Source organism: Mastigoproctus giganteus, unplaced genomic scaffold (genome assembly GCF_048544385.1).
Source record: "Mastigoproctus giganteus isolate SK-2022 unplaced genomic scaffold, ASM4854438v1 scaffold_18, whole genome shotgun sequence".
Taxonomy (NCBI): Eukaryota; Metazoa; Arthropoda; class Arachnida; order Uropygi; family Thelyphonidae; genus Mastigoproctus; species Mastigoproctus giganteus.
Window position 1 is genome coordinate 158,039 of NW_028328295.1, and position 23,359 is coordinate 181,397.

Sequence of the window (23,359 nt, forward strand, 5' to 3'; positions counted from 1 at the left end):
AGAACTGGATGCAAGGAATAACTTTGATATTATATATTTGGATCTTAGAAAGGCTTTTGATACTGTTGCACATGGAAGACTGCTGCACAAATTGGAGCAGTGTGGTATTGGAGGCAAATTGCTGCTATGGATAAGGGGATGGTTGAGTGGCAGAAGACAGAGAGTGGTAATCAATGGACACTGCTCAACGTGGACTAATGTTATTAGTGGAGTTCCTCAAGGTTCAGTGTTGGGTCCGTTGTTGTTTTCGGTGTTTATGAATGATATTGATGATGGTATATCAAGTTTAATGTCCAAGTTTGCAGATGATACAAAGGTTGGCAGGGTCGTTAAGGACACTACTGATGCTATGCTGCTGCAACAGGATCTGGAAAGGTTGAACAGATGGGCTGAGAGGTGGCAAATGAAATTTAACATTGACAAATGTAAAGTACTACATATGGGAAACAGTAACCCCAGAGCAACGTATCAACTCTGCGGTACTACACTGACAGTGGTGGAGAATGAAAAGGACCTGGGGTAATTGTGCAGGCAGATATGAAGTTCTCTGAGCAGTGCAGACGAGCTGCAAGAGTAGCTCATGGTGTCTTGTCAATGATATACAGGAATTTTTCTAGCATGGATAAGGAGGTGATTATTCCCTTGTATAAGGCAATGGTTAGGCCACATCTTGAGTACTGTATACAGGTCTGGAGGCCTCATTTCAGGAAGGATGTAGAGCTGCTGGAACGGGTACAGAGAAGGGCAACAAGATTAGTGAATGGAACAAAGGGTTGCTCTTACGAAGAAAGGCTTAAGTTTTGCAAATTACAGAGTCTGGAGACTAGGCACCGGCGAGGTGATCTGATAGAGGTGTATAAGGCTTTGAATGGTTTGAGCATGCTCAATGCCAATGGGATTCTTCATCTTGCTCAGAATAATCACCTCAGAGGGCATAAATTCAAATTGAGGAAGGACGGATGTCGGATAGATGTGCGGAAATTTGCCTTTGGCCAGCGGGTGGTTGGTTGGTGGAACCGACTTCCATCACTTGTTGTTGAAGTTGATAGCCTAAACAAATTTAAAGCTCAACTGGACAGGTATTTCGAACGAACGGAGGGGTGAAATGGGAGTGGGTTTTTTTTTTTTTTTTTTTGGCTGATGCTGAATAAGCTTGCTTTCTTGCATCATATGCCTCTACTAATGCTAATGCTAGATGTGCGGATATTTTCTAAACAAACATTTGGAGTGAATGGATGGGTGAAATGGGAAGTTTTTTTTTTTTTTTTTTTGGCTAATGCTATATAAGCTTGCTTTTTTGCATCATATGCCTCTACTAATGCTAAAATCAGGAAAATAATTTCAAAAATAATGCAGCATGTGGCTGTTTTGCATATTCTGTTTGCAAGATAGTAGCAATATTTTATTGTAAATAAAAATCTACAGTCAATCACATACCCAAGCAATTACTCCAATGTTTTTGCCATTTTTCAAAAACATGGAAGCCATTTTTTGACGTGTTTGAGAATCACCTCCGATGTCTTTACAACTTCTTTTGACAAATAAAAAACGTTTTCCTCATAGTTCATTCTTTAAATTTGTAAATAAATAACAAAAATCGCAGAGTGAAAGGTCAGGGCTATAGAGTGAATGAGGAACATATCTGACATTAATACTGGCTAAGTAGTTGATGGCAGTATGAGCAATGTGAGGTCTCTCACTGTTGTGATGCAACATCCACCCACCTTTGTGCAGTTGTGGTCATTTGCAATGAAAGTGATCCTACAAACTTTGCAGTATACTTCTGTAGTGAGGTCTTGTAACAACCATATGATATAGCAACACCATGCTGGTAAGAAATTCCTTGAATGTCAAAAAAAAAAAAATAAATAAATAATAATAATGAGTTCACCATAACCTTTCCTACAGAAGCAATAACTTTTGCGTTTTTTGGTGTTGGCGATGACAGACTTCCAAACAGAGCTTTGTTTCTTACTGTCTGGGTTGAAATGATGAAGCCATGTTTCATCTGCAATTATCACCTTGTGCAGAACCTCACCATCTTCAATAAACATCCATTGCAGCTCCTGACAAACCTCCATACAAATTGTTATTGCTCAGGTGTGAGTAGTCTTGGAACCCAGCGTGCACAAACGTGTCATATATAAATGGTCACAGAGAATGCCATGTGTGCTTCATACTGATATTTTCAACATCTCTGCCAGTTGCCTAACTGTTATATGATGGTCTTCTCTCCCGATTGCAGAAAGAGTGTTTATGGTTTCTATGGTGACAGCAGTGGTTGGAGCTCCAAGACTGCCGATTGTTGTTATTGAATAACGTCCACCTTTAAACCACCTGCGAACTGTGCTATATGGAAAACTTATGTCATGTCCATTGTTACATAGGTGACACTGAACAGACATAAACCTGACTGGCCGCTAAGGTCACACTGTATTACGTGAGTCAACTGCACAGTTGCTACACAATGCAGCTTGGTTTGTGTCTTAAATTCTGTAGCTCAACTAGAAATAGCCAGCAGTACGGCTGTTTGTGAAAAATTATGATTATTGTTTACTGAACAGCCTTGTAGTTTAATATGGATTTATATTTTAGGATGGCACATATTATATCCAATAAGAAACAGCAGGTGAAACGCAAAGCCCTATACCTAAGTACTGCTGGACTATGGACCAGAATGTAAAACTGTTCCATAAAGTTCAGTAAGACATAATCACACCCACACTTTACCAAATGAATGGCAAGTGGGAGAGCCACTAAGACAAGAGAGTCAGAAAACAGAAATATCATTATCCCCATTTTACATAAATGAAAAACTTACCATCCAATGGCAGAGTATGTGATTTATATAGATGATTATCCATCTGTTCATAAAAATAGCAGCTAGCCAACTGCGCCACTAATGGTCCACCAGTATTTCTGAGAAGGAAAAAAAAAAGAGAGAGAGAAATACACAATTGTTAAAATATTTCATCCAATACTCTTTAGCAAAATAATGGTACAGTATACAGGTGACCCCCGCTTAACGCCGATAATTCATTACGGAAAAACAGAGCGGTAAGTGAATCCGCGCTAAGCGAGTGCCGCATTCCCATAAGGTAATATATGTATTTGTGAGTTGCAGTTGGTGCCATGGGATATTTCCTAATCAATAATAAACGGTAGTGAAAAGGTGCACAAATGTCGGTCAAAATATTTAATATTCAAATATTTGTACATATAAAATATTCTGCATTACATACGTATATAATTATGTGGTAACTACTTACGTATCAAAAGTAAACTTAAAATTCCAATTAAAATAATGATTTTAATTGATTTAATTTAATTGATCAATTTAATCATGAAAAATGTGTGGATTTTGGGTTGAACTTTGGCCTTCTTCCAAATAAACTTAAAGGGATATTAATTTTAAATCCCCAGCAGCATTACCACCCAACAATAAAGTCAACCGATCCTTCGCTGCTTTGAAACCTGGCATGTTTTTACTTCTTTCAATATGAAACTTCTTTTAGGCATTCGTTTCCACAAAAGTCCTGCTTCATCTATGTTAAAAACTTGTTGAGAAGTATAGCACATAATACTCCTTTTCAATAATTTTAAGAAGTTCTTTTTTGAAAGTTTCGGCTCCTTGATCTGCACTAGCGGCTTCTCCCTGGATTTTAAATCCATTCTAACCAGCCCTTACCAGTTTTAAACGGTTTCACATTTTTTTTTTTTTAGGTGAGTTTTCTTCAGATCATCATATTGGCTAATCTCTTTCTCTCTCTCTCTCTCCTTTTTTTTTTTTTTTTTTTTTTTTTAATATTTAACTTAACTAAATTCTACATTGGAATATTATCTTCAATAAAATTAGTCTTTCCATTTCAATCCTAATAGCCGGCCTAGTCCTAGTTGCTTGCAGTGGAACAGCTATCTTTCCCACTGCTAAAATTAATTCTTTATTTTTTTATAATTGTTCTTACAGTTAAATTTGCAAGTCCTAAATTATGGCACACATCCGATTGTCGTTGACCGGAATCGATTCGCTTCAAAACGTCTAATTTAATTTTCAAATTCAGTCTTTTTCTTACATTTATAGTCTTCGTTCTGCACCCAGATGTTGTTGCTTTTTCATTCCTATTGGTCATTATTAGCTCTTCGAAAATGTAACTGCGTTGGTTGCATTAATTATGATACAATGTTCAAGTAAACTGTCCGTTACGCACGATGTCTAATACTGTACTGAGTGATGACTAGCTTTCGGATAAATGCATATAACGCAAATATTACAAGCAATATACTTGATCATTTTTTAAAATGTTGATCTCGGAACTAAGTAACAAGTCACTGTACTGCAATTAAATTAGCGTGCGAGAAAATTTCACTGAGCGTGGAAAATTTCGCAAATCGGCATGAGAAACATTTTAATGCTATTTTTCATTTTCAAGCTATCGACTCTATCAAATGAAACGATTTTGTTAAATATGCCAAAAATGCAATCTGTAAAAGAGCGTTATAGTGATCTGTGACAGCGTTATAGTCAGATACGGGTTATAATATAAGAACAGCATTATAGCGAATCTGCAAAAAGCGAACCGCGTTATAACGGGGGCCTGCTGTACTAGAAAAATATTAGTGTAAATGCTAATTTAGATAGCCATGAATATTTACAGTACTTGTGAGAATTCTCTAGTTACCTTAAGGAAGTGCTTGCCAATCAATGATTCAAACTCCTGAGGGTTTTTAAGAAACAATTTCTGTTCACAGGAAAAATTTAGCTTGAGGTTTTTCAGAATTCCTGATTTTTCAGTTTATACCATTTGTTTCATTCTAATTTCTAAAAATATTTACAAAAACATATATGAACTTTTTAAATTTTATGTGAAAATAATGCAGTACTGCATCTCACCCCACCCACCAAAGACTTTGGTATACATAATAAGAACAGGTAATCAACACATCTGTTCTGTATTTGTTTTTTGTTAGTTGTTGGCGCCTCGGCTTCTGTGTCCATAATGCACCTCCAAAGTTTTTGCATTTATTCTGATTCAAGCCCAAGGCGGGATTCAAACCCGCAACCTTTGGGTTGCCAGGCAGGCACTTTACGTACCCGGCTAGCCTGGTCGGCTCTGTATTTGTTGTTTGTGATTTTATGTTGAAAGCAATTATGTATATGTAACATTGTTGTTTGCAGTGCTTTTTTTGTAAAAAAGTAGGTGCCGGTACTCATTCTTTGCTATCAGGAAAAATTGAAAATTAAAAGGGTATGAAAAGTACTCTAAAATTTTTTTGTTCCTAATATTGTTACTTTAGTAGTAATGTTTTTGTTCTTATTCCAAAAACATTACTTTAGTAGTAATGTTTTTGGAATAAGAACAACAAATTTAGTATATTAACACAGTTTATTAAGCATAAATTTATTATTAAATGTATATAAAAAAATAAGTAAATAAATCGGCCAACTACTGAGTCCCGGGCACTCAGGATGAAGAGTCCGTAGCTACGAATGGTTGTTAGTGTAGTATCTCAAATAGAGGGCATTATGGTAACTGAAAAAAGTTTCTAATACTCCAGATTGGCCTGAAACTGAGGAACTAACGAAAACATTGTCCGTTTGAGTCTTTCCAGTTGTTGTGAATGACCAAGGGTGGGAGAAGCGACCCCGACGTCTTCATGGAGAAGCAATTAAAGTCTTGGGGGAGAGAAGCGACTGGCAGGTGAGGGCCGTGAAAGACTCCGCTCAGGTGCCTCCCTGCCACCGGCTCTCTGAGTACCTCCTGGCCGGGACAATTCCAGCTTTCAAAATTGTTAAAAAATATTTCTCGTCGTAAAATTTATAAATGACCTTTATAGAATTATTAACTAATTATTTAGCAACCTTTTTGTCACCAAAAGGAGAGTTACTTAGTACAAAGAATCAAAGTGCAATAAAAAATTGCTTTTTTAATTTTAACACAAAAAGTAAATGACAGATTTCAATCAGAATAATTTCCCTTGATAAGCATTGAATAACGCATAGCTAATGTGATTTTTAAATTTTTAGCTCCATTAGTGACGGAAATAGAGGGGGGGGGGGAACACGAAAATTCCTCAAATTTTTCTGTCTGGCGCTGCCATTTTTAATTTTAAAAATATTTTAAACCTACTCATTAAGCTCTTTCCAATGGTGTATAATAAGCTATAGGTTGTTGACATTTTATGTCCTCCCACATTTTACCACCCATTTCTCAGACAAATTTTTGTCAACAATGATCAATATGGCGTTATGTTGGCCCAAATGAGGTACAAACCCATGCAAAATTTCAAGTCAATAGGTTGAGTGGTTCCAGAGATACAATGCTGTGACAGATGGACAGACAAACTGAGTGACATTATAAGGGTCCTTCATTAGACTACGGACCCTAAAAATAAATAAAAGTAAAAATAATAAAATTTTTGTAGAATATTCCAAATTTTTATTGTTTTCATCTGACACCCTATGCCGACTTCTTTTCTTCCTCTTTGTGTGTCTCTTGCTTAATGACATTTCCGGAGCAGCCACCGAATTGACATATTTTGCTGGATCAAAGCGGGTTAGCAGTAGGCCTACAATTTTAAGAAACAGTAGTGAAGAAACTTTTTGTCATCAACAAAGCTCTGGTTGGGATGGCGATCAGATTCATTTGTGAAAATCCTCGTTCACATTCACTGAATGAAATTGGTATCGTACTCAGAGCGTCCATCAAATGCTTCAATTCTACCGAATCCATCTTCTCAATTAGGTATTCCCGAAATCCACCAATTGTATCTCTTTCGTTTAACTGTAACCTGATTGACAATTTTCTAACTTCATTCTCACCAAATGCCAACATTTCGTGTTTAGAAGAATTAATACCTTCATTGTCCTCGTTTTCCTTCTCTCGTCATCGGTATTGTCACTAGTTCTTAAATTTGAATTATTTTTTTTTTTTTTTTTTTTTTTTGAAACTGTCCAAAATGTCAGTGTCAATGGGATATTCAGGTACTGTGACCATAGAGAAAAATGAGGATAATGCACTTATTTGTTTGTTTGTTATTTGGTTTTTAGGAGCTTTAGCAACTAAGGCCATATTGCTTAGTTGCCCCTAAGTTGAACATCTTGCTCCTGACAAGATGTTCAACTTTTTTTTTTTTTTTGTTTCAGGAAAAAATTTTGGTTTTTTGAATTCTGATTGGAGTATATGAATATTTGACCTTTTTATTAATGTGTCATTTTACAACATTACTTTTAATGAAATAAAACTTTTATTAAAATGAAGTTCTTTTTATTTTCTTTCTTTTGAAATTCTCCTTTAATTTTTGACAAGTAATTTTAATCTAATGCTGGGTAATCAAGTCAAAATAAACTTTTATTATGATGAAAAGAAAAACTGTTGCAGAAGAAAAAATAAAAAGATAAAACTATTAATTTTTTACACTTTCTTGTTTGAAAAATTATTAAGCATGTTGTTGTTAGTTTATGGGTGCACTAGCTACTGTGCACCTTTCAAATGGTTCATCATGATTTACATTTGTTTCCTTGTTACTAGCTCAATAGTTTCATGATTAAAGAACTAAGTTTCAAGAAAAACGTCACAAATATCTTATCTATCCAGTAATGCATGATGCAGTCTTGTTGTTATGCTTATGCATGAGGGAAGAAATGCTGTTTAACATGCGTTTTTATAAAGAGGATAATGAAGAATAATATACTTGACTGCAAGCTCAGTAAGGCAGCTGGATCTTTTCACCTCTGTGCTTCAGTGAAAACATATCCATCTGTTTTAATCTGTGTAAACAGATGGATATGTCCAATTTGAAGTCTTGGAAGTGTTACTTCCTCTTGTCTGTTAATACAGGTACAGGAGTTCCCACTTTATGAGTTCGTGGGTTTACAAGTTCTTTTTTTTTCAAGTATCTAAGTATCAACAAAATCAAAAATGTGAACATTAATTGCAATAAATAAATGCTAAACATTCATAAATACTTAATTTAAAACCACACATGTAGCTATACAATACAGTACTACTATGCGTGCGTTTGCTCAGGCAGACGACAGCATCTCATTGACTCACATAACATAAAGTGGTTACCATGCTGACATTACAAAGAGTGGTTGTGTTGCTCTTTATTTTCACTGTGTTGTCTTATTTCAAATTTATCCAGCTTATTAAGGGGGATAAATTTGAAGATTTGGACTCTTGAATTTATTCATAATTTTGAAGGATTTCAAAAACCAGCAGAGATAATACAAAATTAAACAGAAACGGTCATTAATATTGCTAACCAATTGCAGCTTGAGGTTTCTACAACTGGTGCCACTGATCTGCTTCAATGGAGAGCTCACAAATTAAGACCTCTGAAATGGCAAAATATAAAGAAGTTGAAGAATATTTAACAGCTGAGAAACTCCTGTTCGTTTCTTCACTTACTCTCAAGGGGCTTGATGAAGCTTTTTAACAAAGGAAAAGCAATTGAGATTTTCGAGTCACAAGATTGAAATTTCGGGTGCATTAGAAAAGTTGCTACAGATTTAAAACATTCTTATACATGGATTTTTTGAATCTATGGTTTCAAAAAGGCAAGGATTACTGAAGGGCACCAGCTTTCTGGATAGACATGTTCTGTACGTCCTTAAAAAGTTGTCTAATATTTGCAAAAATATTTATCGAGGCAGTGTTAGATGGGTTGGAAATTGCTAGCTAGGAGAAACCACAGATAAAAAAGATTAATGGTGACTGCAGGCAGATGTGAAAGTGATTCTTGCACTGCTTCTATTGGAATGAGTAGCAGCCCGGAAAGCAAGTTTCTGGGATTTCAAGAATTGCTGGGAGTCGTCATTGAACAAGTAAATACAAGGGCTGTGCTAGGGTAACTAAGAGTAAAAACAGGTGCATGTATACTTGCATGTACACACCAATGGTAGGAGTATGGTAAATAAATTTGATGAATTTGAAGTGCTGATGAAAACAGTAAAGGTGGATATTGTTGGTATATCAGAGATGTGATGTCACACAGATATACGGAATGAAGAAATGGAATTTGGGGAGAACATGTATACAGAGTGTACAGACAGGACAGGAAGGAAGGAGAGGTTATGCTGTTAGTTAAGAAATGCATAAAATCTAAGGCAGTACATACAGTTGACAGGGGTGGACATTACAGCGTTAAGTGAGTTTGGCATGATGAAAACAATGGTGAAAAGCATGGTGATAAGCATGGTGAAAACAAAAATGAGAGTAGGAGTGTGTAATAGGCCTAATGACTCTGATAAATACAACAAACAACTGTACAGAGAAATACAATAAGTCAGTAAATCAGACTGGCTTATAATGGGGGATTTTAACTTCCAGATGTGGACTGAAACTTGTGGATTGGTCACTTCCACACTGGCAGGTTTTTGTGCATTTACTGGTTTTCTACAGTACATTTTCAAGAGGCAACCAGAGGGATTAATACTCTTGATCAGATTATCAGCAGTGATTATTGCTTTTGTAAAGGTTACTACACTGGTCTCAGACAGTTTTTAAATACCATACAGTGGGACCACTGTATAGAATTTACAACAGTAAGTTCTAAATGGGAAGCATTCAATGAATTAATTTTGGAAGCTCTAGGCTTTTCATACCAACTAAGAAATACTGTTAAAGTTTAGGGCTAAATGGATGGCAAATGAACTAATAAGATTCAAGGCAGAGAAGAAAAATGCATGGGATGCATATAAATCGTCAGTTGATACCGTAGCCTATGGTAGATATAAACTAGTCTGTAATCAAGTCACAAAGGAGGTGAAGACAGATTATGAGAAATCTTTGGAAAAGGATGCAAAGAAAAACAGCAGAGGCTTCTTTCCTTATGTAAACTCTAGAAGGAAGGGGATGAATCAGATTGGACCACTTGATATTGGTGGTTCAACTGTTGATGATCCTGCTCATGTAGCTGACAAACTGAATGAGTATTTTGTATCTACATTCACACATGAGGAATTCTGTGGGGAAGGGGCAAGAAGTTTATCAAACAAACAGGGAGATAAATGATTTTGTAATCACTGAGAGTGGAGGAGACATTGTCGAAGTTAAACATAAGGAAGGCACCTAGGATGGATGGGATATATCCAGTTATATTAAAGGAGGCAGGAAACCCTTAAAATAATTAAGAGAGCATCTTTGGATTCATGATAAGGCCCCAAGGACTGGAGATGCAGAAATGTATCCCCAATTCACAAAGGGGGATAAGAGGGCAACATGAGTAATTACAGACCTGTTAGTTTAACTTCTGTTCCATGAAAAATAATGGAGTCACTGGTTAAAGAAGTACCAGCAGGATCATCTAGAGAAGACTGCAGTTTTAGTTCAGACACAGCATGGGTTTGTAATGGGGAAGTGTTGTCTGATAAATTTGATGGGATACTCCAATGTGGTCACAAAGGAACTCGATGCAAAAACTAATTTTGATGTCATATACTTGGAATACAGGAAAGCTTTTGATAATGTTGCACATAAAAGACTGCTATACAAATTGGAGCAGTATGGCATTCAGGGTAAGTTGCTGCTATGGATAAAGGGATGGTTGATTGGCAGCAGACAGAGAGTAGTAAGCAATGGACAGTGCTCTTTGTGGACTAATGTTATTAGTGGAGTCTCCCTGGGTTTGGTGTTGGGCCTATTGTTATTTTCTATATTTATCAATGATACTGATGAAGGCATATCAGATTAAATGTCCAAGTTTGCAGACTGTACGAAGGTTGGCAGGGTTGTTAATGACAGTATGTTACTGCAACAGGATCTAGAAAAGTTGGAAAGATGGGCTGAAAGGTAGCGACAGAAGATTAACACTGACAAATGCAACGTACTGCACATGGGTAGCAGTAACCCAAGAGAAACGTACCAACTGTGTGGTACTACACTCAGGGCAAAGGAGAATGATAGAGACCTGGGGATAATTGTGCAGTCAGATATGAAGTTTTCTGAGCAGTGCAGGCAGCTGCAAGGAATGCTCATGGGATCTTGTCAATGATATACAGAAATTTTGATAGCAAGGATAAGGAGATGATTAACCCCTTGTACAAGGCAATGGTCAGGACACAACTTGAATACTGTACAGGTCTGGAGACCTCATTTTATGAAGGATGTAGAGCTGCTGGAATGAGTACAGAGAAGAGCAGGGAACTTGTTGAGGGGAACAAAGGGTTGCTCTTACCAAGAAAGGCTTGGGTTCTGCAACTTGCAGATCTGGAGACTAGGCACCTGCAAGGCAATCTGATTTTGGTGTATAAGGCCATGAATGGTTTGAGCAAGCTCAATGATGATGGGATTCTTCCTCTTGCTCAGATTATAAATCTGATGGGGCATAAATTCAAATTGAGTGGATGGAACAAACTTCCATCAGTCAGTGTGGAAGTTGATAGCTTCTTCAAGGAAGAACTGGAAAAACTTTTGGAGCAATTGTTGAAATGAAAATGTTTTTTTTTTTTTTTTTGGCTGATGCTGTTAAAGCTTGCTATTTTGCATCACATGCCTCTACTACTGGTAATCAGTACATAATACCCCATCAGTTCCTGCAGCACTGTCCATTTAATGCTAAATTATCTTGTACAATTATTTAAATTTATTTTAATAATTACTTGATGTATTTTATGGTATTTCTAGCTTATTATTAGTAGCATCTATGTAAGCTTCTTTTGCATACTTCAATTAGTGTTGTGAATTTTCTTTTATGAGGATTTAATATTACCGTGTTGTTAATAATGTAAATTGAATTTTGCAGTCTTTGCGCCTTACGTGTCTTCAACTGTATATTATGATAATGTCGTGAACTGTCTCCTAAGAGGTATAAAATTACTATGTTGTTAATAATGTAAATATTATTTTGTTGTTTCTGAGGGTTGCAGAGGGCCATTGCATTTAGTTGGCTAACTGTATTTTGTTAATTCACCTTGTTCTGTTGATGAATTGTTCAGGCTAATTATTTTTAGCTGATGTTTCGGAGTTTTAGTGGGTCTTTCACCCATAACTTGGGTCATATCTTTGGCAGCAGGGGTTTTGTTGCCTTAATAACCTTAATAGTTGTTTAAACCCAAATTTATTTAAAATGATTTTATGTGAGTTGCTGCATAAAGGGTTTTAGATTTTATGACCAGTTTTATCATTTTAACTTCTATTTGTTTGTTTGTGCTGATAGTTTCAGCTAAACTTGAATATTATAAAAGATGTGGCTATATCTTCAAAAAGGCCTCTAAAGTTGAGAGTACATATCCAGAATTTAAAACAAATACACCAACCGTTTAACTATAGTGGTTTAATACTGAATGTACCAAACAATACTACACTGTAAAATAATATGCAAAAAAATGATCTACAAAATAAAATTTGCGATAAAAATTTTAAAATATACAATAAAATATTTAAAATACAATAAAATTAAAAGCGATAAAACATTGACTGAAGCTTTCGGGGGCTTCCGCCTCCTTTCTCAACAACAATGATGTTTAAGCAATACATCCTTAAGTAACAGGCTCACAGCACACGTGGCTGACCAGGCACATGCTCGATATTTCTTCCATGTGAACCAGAACTGGAAGCAGCTCGGGAGTGTGGAAATATAAAATGCTCGTCTTTTGCCAGGACCACGGCTTCCAGCAGGGGGTGAAATCAAACACCCCTGTCCCTATTCATACTATTGTTCTCAGACGAGCCTATCCATAAACTCTCCAGCCACTTACGGTCCCAGAACCTATGCGCCCGGTCAAGGATGACAGCATTCACAGGGGAGACCTGATGATGTTTCTCCCAATAATGCTCAGCAATGGCGGACTTATTGAACTCTGCGGTCTGTATAGCTCGCAATTTTTATCGCAAATTTTATTTTGTAGATCAGTTTTTTGCATATTATTTTACATGGTAGTATTGTTTGGTACATTCAGTATTAAACCACTATAGTTAAACGGTTGGGTATTTGTTTTAAATTCTGGATAGTTGTTGTGGCTGTTTAGTAAATGGCTATCAGTACTGGTTGAGGATTCTCAACATTAGTGTTTTCTTCTTGTTTTGTTTGGATGTCTCTGTCGTGACAGCCTATTTTTGTGTTTGCTGGCTTGACCCTGATCCCAGTTTTCTGGGTTCAGACTATCACTTGTTAAAATGTAAGATACTGCTTGATTATTGTTAAGTTAAATTTTAAGTTGTCTATTTGGACTTGCTCTCTGATTGTGTCTTGGGTTTTGGAAGTGGTATTAGATTAATTACCTTGTTATGTGTTGTTATCTTGCATTAATTGTTTTGTTGGTGGTTTTGCTGATTGATTGACTGTTTTAGTTTTTAAGTTTTTCAAGGTTTTGTAATCTTATTGATTTGCAGTCTTTCGATTGCTTATTGGTATGATTCTTGCCTTGTTGGTTTTGGTTGTTGTTGTTGTTGTTTTAGTTTTTAGGAGCATTAGCAACTAAGGCCATATTGCTGCTCATTCCAATAGAAGCAGTGCAAGAATCACTTCCACCTCTGCCTGCAGCTACTGTTAATCTATTAAGAGTAGCTGCAGGCAGAGTAATAAGTCAGAAAGCCAGCAGTTTTCCAACCCATCTAACATTGCCTCAATGGCATCAGAAAATATTCTTGCACCCTTTCTAGTTAAGTGTATCCCACCCCTGTAGCAGCACCCTCTCCTGTTAACAAGCACAGACCACAATGAGAAAAATTCCACCCAATGATTGCATGATTGCTGTTGTTGGTATTGGGCTTAATGACACAAGGGCAACTGAGGCTAAATTGTTTCTGGTCACTGTTTATTTACAGGTAACATATACACCTTTTTTTTTTTTTTTTTTTATCCTCGCCTTTTCCCATTATTATATGGGGTCAGCGTTTTTATTGTTTTGGCATGCAATTTTTACAGCCGGATGCCCTTCCTGACGCCAACCCTCACCCTTTATCCGGACTGGGAATATGCGGTGGTCATTCCTGACCTGCCGCATCCTCCGTATTTGGTGGGTATGGACTCGAACCCCGGTCTAATCAAGAAGCATGTGCTATGCACTACTGCTCGTGCCCACCTGGCTACGGAGGCGCCACAGGCAACATATACACCAATGAGCCAAAACATTATGACCACCTACCTAATATGATGTTGGTCCTCCACGTGCAGCCAAAACATTATGACCACCTACCTAATATGATGTTGGTCCTCCACGTGCAGCCAAAACAGCTCGAACCAGGCGAGGCATGGACAGTACAAGATTTCTAAATGTGTCTTGTGGTATCTGGTATCAACACGTAACCAGGAGATCCTTTAACTCCTGTAAGGTCTGTGGTTGAGTCGCTGCAGATCGCAGTTGTTGTTCAACACAAACTACAGATGTTCAATGGGATTGATGTTTGGGGAATTTGGAGGCCAGGGAAATACCATCCTCTTCCACAAACCAGTCTCAAACAATCTGGATGGTGTGGCATTGTGCATTATCCTGCTGAAAGATGGCACCACCAGAGGAGAAGACCGTTGCCATGAAATAGTGTACCTGGTCAGCAATGATGTTTAGGTAGGTGGTAAATGTCAGAGTGCCTGGCACATGGATGACTGAACTCAGGGTATCCAAGCAGAACATTGCCAAAAGCATGACACCGCCGTAACCGGCTTGTTTTCTTCCCACAATGCATCCAGGTCCCGTCACTTTCCCACGTAAACGACGGACACGTACCTGGCCGTCCACATGTTGCAACACGAAATGTGATTCATCGGACCAGACAACCTATTTCCGATCACTCAAGTCCAGTTTCGATGCTCGCTTGCCTATTTTAGCCTCTGTCACCGGTTAACTGTGGTTAGCATGGGCACTCGGAGTGGCCTGTGGCTACGCAGCCCCATTTTCAGCAGGGTTTGATGTGCTGTGTGTGTGTGTGTTGTGACACATTACTCCTATCACCAGCATTCCAATTACCGGCAAGTTGTGCCACAGTTGCCCTTCTGTTGCCACGTACCACCCGGGAGAGCCTTCGCTCACCTCGAGCATCGATGAGCCATAGTCATCCGACACCTCGCCGATAGTTCCTGAGTCCCCCCTCCCCGGACCACTTTCGGTAAGTACTAACCACGCCTGACCATGAGCACTCCAACAGCCGCGCCATTTCGGATATGCTCTAACCCAATCGTCTGGCCATTACAATTTGGCCTTTGTCAAACTTAAGTCAAATGCCTTTCCCATCTGAAGAACAAGAGTAACACTGATTAACGGAGCCCAGTATCAGGCGTTTTTTATACTGTGTCCCGATCCGTGCTATATTTCATCGATGCAGTTGCATCAATTTGCATAACGACTTGCTGGTCATAATGTAGTAGTAGTAGTAGTAGTAGTGGCATGTGATGCAAGAAAGCAAATGTATGAGCTTATGCAGCATCAGCCAAAAAAAAAAAAAAAAAAAAAAAAAATCACACCATTCCCTCCAAATGCCTGTCCAGTTCCTCCTTAAATTTATTCAACCTATCAACTTCCACAACGACAGATGGAAGTTTGTTCCAGCAATTAACCACCCGCTGGCTAAAGGCAAATTTCCGCACATCTATTCTGCATCTGTCTTTTCTTAATTTGAATTTATGCCCCCTTAGGTTCGTAATCTGAACAAGTGGAAGGATCCCATCAGAATTCAGCGTGCTCAACCCATTCAAGGCCTTATATACCTCAATCAGATCACCGCGCAGGTGCCTAATCTCCAGCCACTGCAATTTGCAGAACTTAAGCCTCTCTTGGTAAGAGGATCCCTTCATTCCCCTCACCAATCTTGTTGCCCTTCTCTGTACACGCTCAAGTAAATCTACATCCTTCCTAAAATGAGGCCTCCAGACCTGTACGCAGTACTCAAGGCGTGGCCTGACCATTGCCTTATACAGAGGGATAATCACCTCCTTTTCCCTGCTAGCAAAATTCCTATGTATCATTGACAAAACCCCATGACCTGCCCTGGCAGCCTGTCTACATTGCTCAGAGAACTTCATATCTGACTGCACAATTACTCCCAGGTCTTTTTCATTTTCTACCACCTTAAGTGTAGTACCACACAGTTGGTACGTTTCTCTGGGGTTACTTCTACCCATATGCAGTACTTTGCATTTGTCAAGGTTAAACTTCAGTTGCCACTTCTTAGCCCATCTGCCCAACTTATCTAGATCCTGTTGCAGTAGCACACTGCCATTACTGTCATTAACAACCCTGCCAACCTTTGTGTCATCTGCAAACTTCGACATTAAGCCTGATATACCTTCATCAATATCATTGATAAATACACAAAACAACAGTGGACCCAACACCGAACCCTGTGGGACTCCACTAATAACATTAGACCAAGAAGAGCAGCACCCATTGATTACCACCCTCTGTCTTCTCGCACTTAACCATCCTTTTATCCATTGTAGCAACTTACCCTTAATACCATTCTGCTCCAATTTGTACAATAGTCTTCCATGCGCAACAGTGTCAAAAGCTTTCCTGAAATCCAAATATATGATATCAAAATTATTTTTTGCATCCAGTTCCTTTGTAACCACATCATAATATCCTATCAAATTTGTCAGACAAGACTTTCCCTTAACAAACCCATGCTGTGTCTGAATTATTGCTGCAGTCTTGTCTAGATGATCCTGCAATGCATCTTTAACCAGCGACTCCATTATTTTACCCGGAACAGAAGTTAAACAAACTGGTCTGTAATTACTCGTGTCACCCTTCGATCCCCCTTTGTGAATTGGGGATACATTTGCATATCTCCAGTCCGTGGGAACCTCCCCTGAGTCCAAGGATGCTCTCATAATTATGGCTAAGGGTTTGCTTAGTTGCTTTGCCGCCTCCTTTAATATAACTGGATAGATCCCATCCACCCCAGGTGCTTTTCTTACGTTTAACTTCAACAATTTCTCTTCCACTTTGCTCTCAGTTATTACAAGATCATTAAGCACCCTGCTACAATTTGATAACCTTGTGGCATTTTCAAACCTTAATAACTCCTCATGTGTGAATGTAGATGCAAAATACTCATTCAGTTTGTTTGCTATCTGAGCAGGATCATTGCAGGAGCATGTTTTGGCTCATTGGTGTGTGTGTGTGTGTGTGTGTGTGTGTGTGTGTGTGTGTGTGTGTGTGTGTGTGTGTGTGTGTGTGTGTGTACTATTAATATAAGTTAAATTATAATAAAGTGAATAAATGAATAAATAATTAAGCATTCATTGGAGGCAGCGACATGCAATTCCTCCATATGAAGCTGAAATACATCCAATATTTTAAATTAAATAAAACATAAGCCAGTAGTGCGAAAATTAACATAAAAATAACCCAAAATTTTTTTTTTTTTTTTTTTTTCTTCTATATAAGCTGATTCAGCTTACAGTATGTCAGTGGTGTGGCTCTGCTCCAGAGTGCTGTCTGTTCTATAATTTATTTTTCGCTGCATAAGGACCACCGCCGTGCAAATCCTCTCCATTGGTGGATCGATCGGAGGAGGAAAGGGTGGTTTGGTTTTTCGATCCTTTCACCTTTGCGACAATTTGTATAGCGATTGAAATGCAGCGATTCCATGACCATTATTGGCCTCGTGGTCCTCTGTCAATATGGGGCATAATGGTCAGTCTATTTTATTTTAATTTATTTTGATTTTGTTATTGTTTGGTAGTTCCTTTAACCCTCTTTTTGGTGATATTTCACATCTTTCGGAACTGGTACCTCTCGGGGGGGGGGGGGGGGGTACTGCTAAATTAATATAATTGGCATTATTCAAAATTTGTACAGTTTTGTTAATTGGATTAAAAGTTCGAAATTATATAAGGGTTTCTGGGCTACTATTTATGTCTATTCTCTTATTTTCGTTTGTTTGTTTATTTGGGTTATTTTTATGTTAATTTTCGCACTACTGGCTTACGTTTTATTTAATTTAAAATATTGGATATATATATATATATATATATATATATATATATATATACATATATATATACACACACACACACACTAAAAAAAAAAAGGTAGATTTCCTTTCTAAGTTCATACTTCAATACTTTAAGTACTTGGAGTGAAAGAAAAGAGAAAAATTCTCTAGAAAATAACTGAAACTTTATCGAGCACTCTATATAATGCAGAGAAAATTGCTTGTCACTATTGCCTGGCACTCAGGGCCCTACACCATGAGCCTTGCACAATCTCTCCAGAGCCAAATTGATTGACAAGTCTCTCATCATATACTTCCTCCTTTCGTGTCTGTGTAGGATTGCAGATAATTTCAAATTTTACCCATAACTCGCAAATTTTTTTCAACATTGACCTGTACTTGTTAAATAAATCCGGAGTGTTCTACATAATGTCATTAATGCCAACATATATAACAATATCACCTTTTTGCCCTTAAATGATGATATCTGCTCTACATCATCAACTTTTGCCCCTGGCAGATATACCCTGGTCCTATTCCACCTATCCTTTTTGCCCAATATATTTCACATTTTGTTTACAATTGAGTCACCGACAATAACTAGCTCCTCTGGAACGAGCACATTCTGCCCTGAAGATTGCTGTTGTGTAGCCTGGTGCACAAGAGTGAGCTCTGGCATTGAGTTGGGCAGCTGAGATCCTGATGGGCCACCATTTTAATTCCTTTGAGGGCATCTATCCAATTCTTAAAACTCCCATAGACACCCATCAGAACGCTGAGTTGACACTTTAATTCTTCACATTTTCTGCACCTAGCACGCACACACAGACTTTCTCCAGGGCTAGATCATGTCCTGTTCGAGAAAGTCCGCAAACATGTCCCATTTTGCACATTTATTTAGACTGTGATATGTTGGAGAATTACCCACTTCAGTTCTCCCCCGAACCACAGCACTTCAGCTACTTTGAGCACATTGCTTTGCTGCTCTAGTCTGGGGCATGATTTCCATTTAAATACAACTTAATTAACAATAAAAATTAATAAGATTTATAAATTTAATTGATAATACTATACTGAGCTAATAAATTCCTAATACAGTGCAACGTATTACGCTATCTAGTTTTACACTATCTAAGTACTACAACAATGGTGGAAAGTTTCGAATGGTACAAGTTTTACCGATACTAATTAATAACCTACTAAATCTCTATCTAAATTCAAAATAAACTAAGTATCGTAACTAGGAATATAAAGATACTTCTAGAAAATAAATTAATGTCAATTAAGTCAATAAAACGGCAAAAATGTAAGAAAACTTCTCTATTAGCTGGAGCCGTAAAAACTTCGCCCGCACGGAGCTGCTCTCAGTCTCGTTTTTTTTTTTTTGTTAAACATTCAGCTGTTTAACAAAAGAAACATAAGAGTTAGCATATATTACTGGATAAACAAGCAATACAGTCAATAAAACAATGTTCAAAGAACACATAGATCAGGAGAAACTGTTTGATACCCCCAGTATATACATACTACTATTCATCTTTTCCAGTTAATTCTAACTTTTGATCTGGTGATATGATTTTTAAATTCTATACTTTGATTGCCTCTTATTTTCATAATTTCTATTATTCTAGCATTTCCTGGACTTGACAAATTATACTGAAATCATAGCACCCATTTCTTTATAGCTTAAAAAATAGCATATATATATATTGATGTTTATATATAACTTTGCATTCTTTTTAATATGTTTAGAGCTTTAAGATGTAGGGTCCATAAACCTTTGCTTGTATTAATTCTAATATTAGTTTTAGTAGTGGCAAACGATGCAATAAAGGAAGCTTATATACAGTTAAGGGGAAGTCTTGTCTGACCAATTTGATTGGATACTATGAGGTGGTCACAAAGGAACTGAATGTAGGGAATAACTTTGATATCATATATTTGGATCTTAGAAAGGCTTTTGATACTGTTGTGGTTGATCCAGAGTATAAACAGAAAATTTATTTATTCATTTATCTAATAAGGGAATGTATTTCACGGATTTTTTTGAGTTCACAAGAATTGTTACACTTCCACATAGGGCAGTGATGTTAATTCTGCTTTGTTGGTAGATAGTGTAGCTCTTAATTTTTGGGGTCACCTGTGGAGCAAAATTTGTTTCTTAGATACAGCTTTGACAATGGAGAGTAAGTTTGGAGTACCAAAGTTATGTATATTTTGTGGGAAAGAGCTCACCATCTTTTCTGATCATGATGTGCTTAGCTTGCATGACTTTTTAGTCTTGCAATTCCTGGATTAGTTCATCCTCTGTGACATTCATCAGGTCCCAATCTGCAATTATTCCATTTGAGGTATTTAGAGTTGCAGGTGGACTGTATAATTTGCATTGGTATACTGCCAAAGTTTGAAAGTTTAAGCAGAGTCTCTGATTGCTTATGACCTGTGGTTTTAATTAATAGATCACCAGATCTAAAGCTTTTCACCATTTCTGGTGAACTCACTGTTTTCTAGACAATTCTGTAGGATAAATACAGACTGCTAAAATTCTTAGATTTGTTTTTGTCAAGGAATGGATGATGAGGAAAGTTGGGCATTTCTTTTGCTGCATTCTAAATACAGTCTTTTCAACTGTGACATATCATATTTAGTGTCAGGTAAGACAGAAAAGAATGAGCATGTATGCACAAGTGATGGGCAGCTGTCATATTCCCAACTTTGTTCCTTTTAGCCCTGTTGGGAATAGAGCAGTACCTGGTGTGACCAAGCAAAGATTACTAAGGGTTAGTGGCTGATATGGAAAAGTATATAGAAAGGCAGCTTTAATTTCTCATTCTCTTTAAAAACCTTTTGAGAGAGGAGCTGCTATCAAATAAGGAGCTTTAAATAAATGTCAAACTTAAAAAGAACTAGCAGTCACTCTGGAAAAAAACTGCTCAGTTGAAAGCACAGATTAAGCACTTAGTCACAGATGGTTTGACACCCAGGGGCACTGCATCATAGTATCCAACCGGCCTAGACACGAAAGACTTTCACTTAACAAATTCATGCCGTGACTGCACTACAAATGCATTCCTGCTTAGATGGTCCTCCATTATTCTTTAACCAGTGACTCCATTAATTTCCTTGGAATAGAAATGTTATACTACTACTTCTCTATAATTATTCATTGTGACCCTTTGATCCCCCTGTGGGAAATGAGGATAAATTCAGTCTATAGGGAACACATCTCCAGTCCGAAGGGAGATGTGTTCCCTATAGACCCAAGACTATAGACTCACCCTGGACCCAAGGATGCTCTCATAATTATGGTTAAATATCAAATCAAACATCAACAATCATAAACAACATTAAAGTTCCTATATGAGTGAACAGGGGGACAAAGGTTAGTTATAACATGAGAAATTATTCTAAATAGGCACTTCAACACAGTAATCAAAAGGTGGAAGCTGCAAAGCCTCAGGTTTAAGGAAATGATCCTTCACCTGTCTATATGAATATCATTTAAATATAAAACTTTCCTGAAATTTTATACTATTACTTGTTTAGGTCGTTTTCTGATTATGGTAAAAACAACCTGAACACCTGTGATGACAATGCAAAGGAAAACTGGATTTCTTTCATTTTGATTTGCAAATAAGTAGAGAGCTTCAGCGCCTTTTCACAAGCTCAAGTGGAGGGAGTATATCTTTTTTCCATTAGTTAGTGCACTCAAATTTAATTATCTAATTTATCACGTATATATCTGACAAACCAAACATTTTCTAGTTTTAGTTTGAAATGTGGCAGAAACTAATGTTTATAATTTTAGCTAGAAATAAGATTTGGACATTTATAAACATTATAATTGGACTGTAATTTATTCTACTGTTAAATAAAAATAAAAATAATAAGATATTTTATATTTTATTTATATTTTAACTTTATTGCATTTTTATATTATTTATATTATTTTTAAAATTTTTCTATAAACGTTTACTATATTTTATTTTTAGAAAATATAACTCTGTATGAACTTGAAGTTATAAAAGATTATGTAGCACCTTAATAATGAAGACGTATGTTTTTGAACATATTGAAGAGAGACAACTGGAGAGGTGTGGCCCAAGGAAGGAAGCTGATTCACATGACCACAAGTCATTCGTGTGTCGAACTGCAGGACACTGCCATTCTTGAGACCAGCAAAGAAATAACATGGATCATCTTTATTCCAAATACAGCTCCATGCATCTGCATCCAGGGAATACCTATTCAAGTAGAAAACAATTAAGCAAATCAAAACTTTAGATATTTAGGGCTGAAGAAAGACAATTCAAGTTTTAGCAAAGCTGATGGTAATCAAGCTCAATGAATCTTTTACCTTTTACCACAACTAGTTGGGGGGAAGGAGAAACAAGTATTTTGATCTGACTGCTAATTTCAATAATTCAGTCAAATGGTGGATTTTCATGTGGAAAATGCATTGCATACTGTAGATCACAAGAATTGTTGTCATAGTGCACAGCACAGTCAGTGGCCGAAACCATTTCAAATTAGGTCCCTAAGTTCTGTCAGCAATTTAATACATTATTCTAGGCATTTGAAAATGCACAAGAATGTCATGAGAACTCCAGAAAACAGTTACCATTACCTTCCCCTCCTGAGAGAAAATTAATTTCTTTCTTGGGGGTGAAGCATCATGCCCTTCTATCACAACGTTGAACATTTGAATCAGGGTTAAAAAATGGACCCACAATTCGTCACCAGTGACAATCGTAAAATTTATCTAACAGGTTGATGATGATGTATGTCACAGGTTAAGACAACAACCAACATGTTTTTTTATTCAATCACTTTATAAAACAAAAGGAAAAGCATGTAAATGCTTTTAGTTGATTATTTGTTTGTTGTTTGGTTTTTAGGAGTATTAGCAATTAAGGCCATATTGCTCCGGGATATGCGGTGGTCATTCTCTGATCTTTCCGCATCCTCCGTATTTGGTGGTGATGGGCTCGAACCCCGGTCTAATCAAGAAGCGTGTGCTATGCACTGCTGCTCCTTCCCACCTGGCTACGGAGGCACCTGCTTTTAGTTGAAAAACACATGTTATGATCAGGATAGTTTTGGGTTTTTTCCCCCTTTCATACTCCCCTTCACATAGAAAAAGAAAATTAATAAAATACTAATTAATTCATTTCAATGTGTCTTTAACATAAAAATCAAAATGCTTAACATACAGTATGTACAAGAAATAGCTAGAAAGTCATGAATGATTGTATAAGTTAAAACTGAACTTATCAATTATTTACTCTCGTCTCTTTGGGAACTGCACATAGTCATTATCTTCTGTGGTGATTCGAATTTTTTTTTTTTTTTAAACTCATTTACTGATAAAGACTTGGATACCCAGAAGTACTGGACTTCCAAAAAAAGGTGGCTATTTCAGTGAAGTTTTCACATTTGAAAATAGATGGAATTAAAACTGGCAGAAAGAACCCGCCATT

General features: G+C 37.1%; 1 protein-coding gene across 1 annotated transcript in view; it reads right to left on the reverse strand.

Annotated features, from left to right (window-relative positions):
• The window catches only part of mus302 (mutagen-sensitive 302), a 279,343-nt gene that overhangs the window by 90,990 nt on the left and 164,994 nt on the right, over positions 1–23,359 (reverse strand). Inside the window, exons 9-10 of the mRNA XM_090389437.1 lie at positions 21,920–22,123; positions 2,822–2,919 (exon numbers count right to left, since the gene is read on the reverse strand). Coding sequence (XP_090245563.1) covers positions 2,822–2,919; positions 21,920–22,123 — 302 coding nt within the window. The remainder of the gene's footprint in view (positions 1–2,821; positions 2,920–21,919; positions 22,124–23,359) is intronic.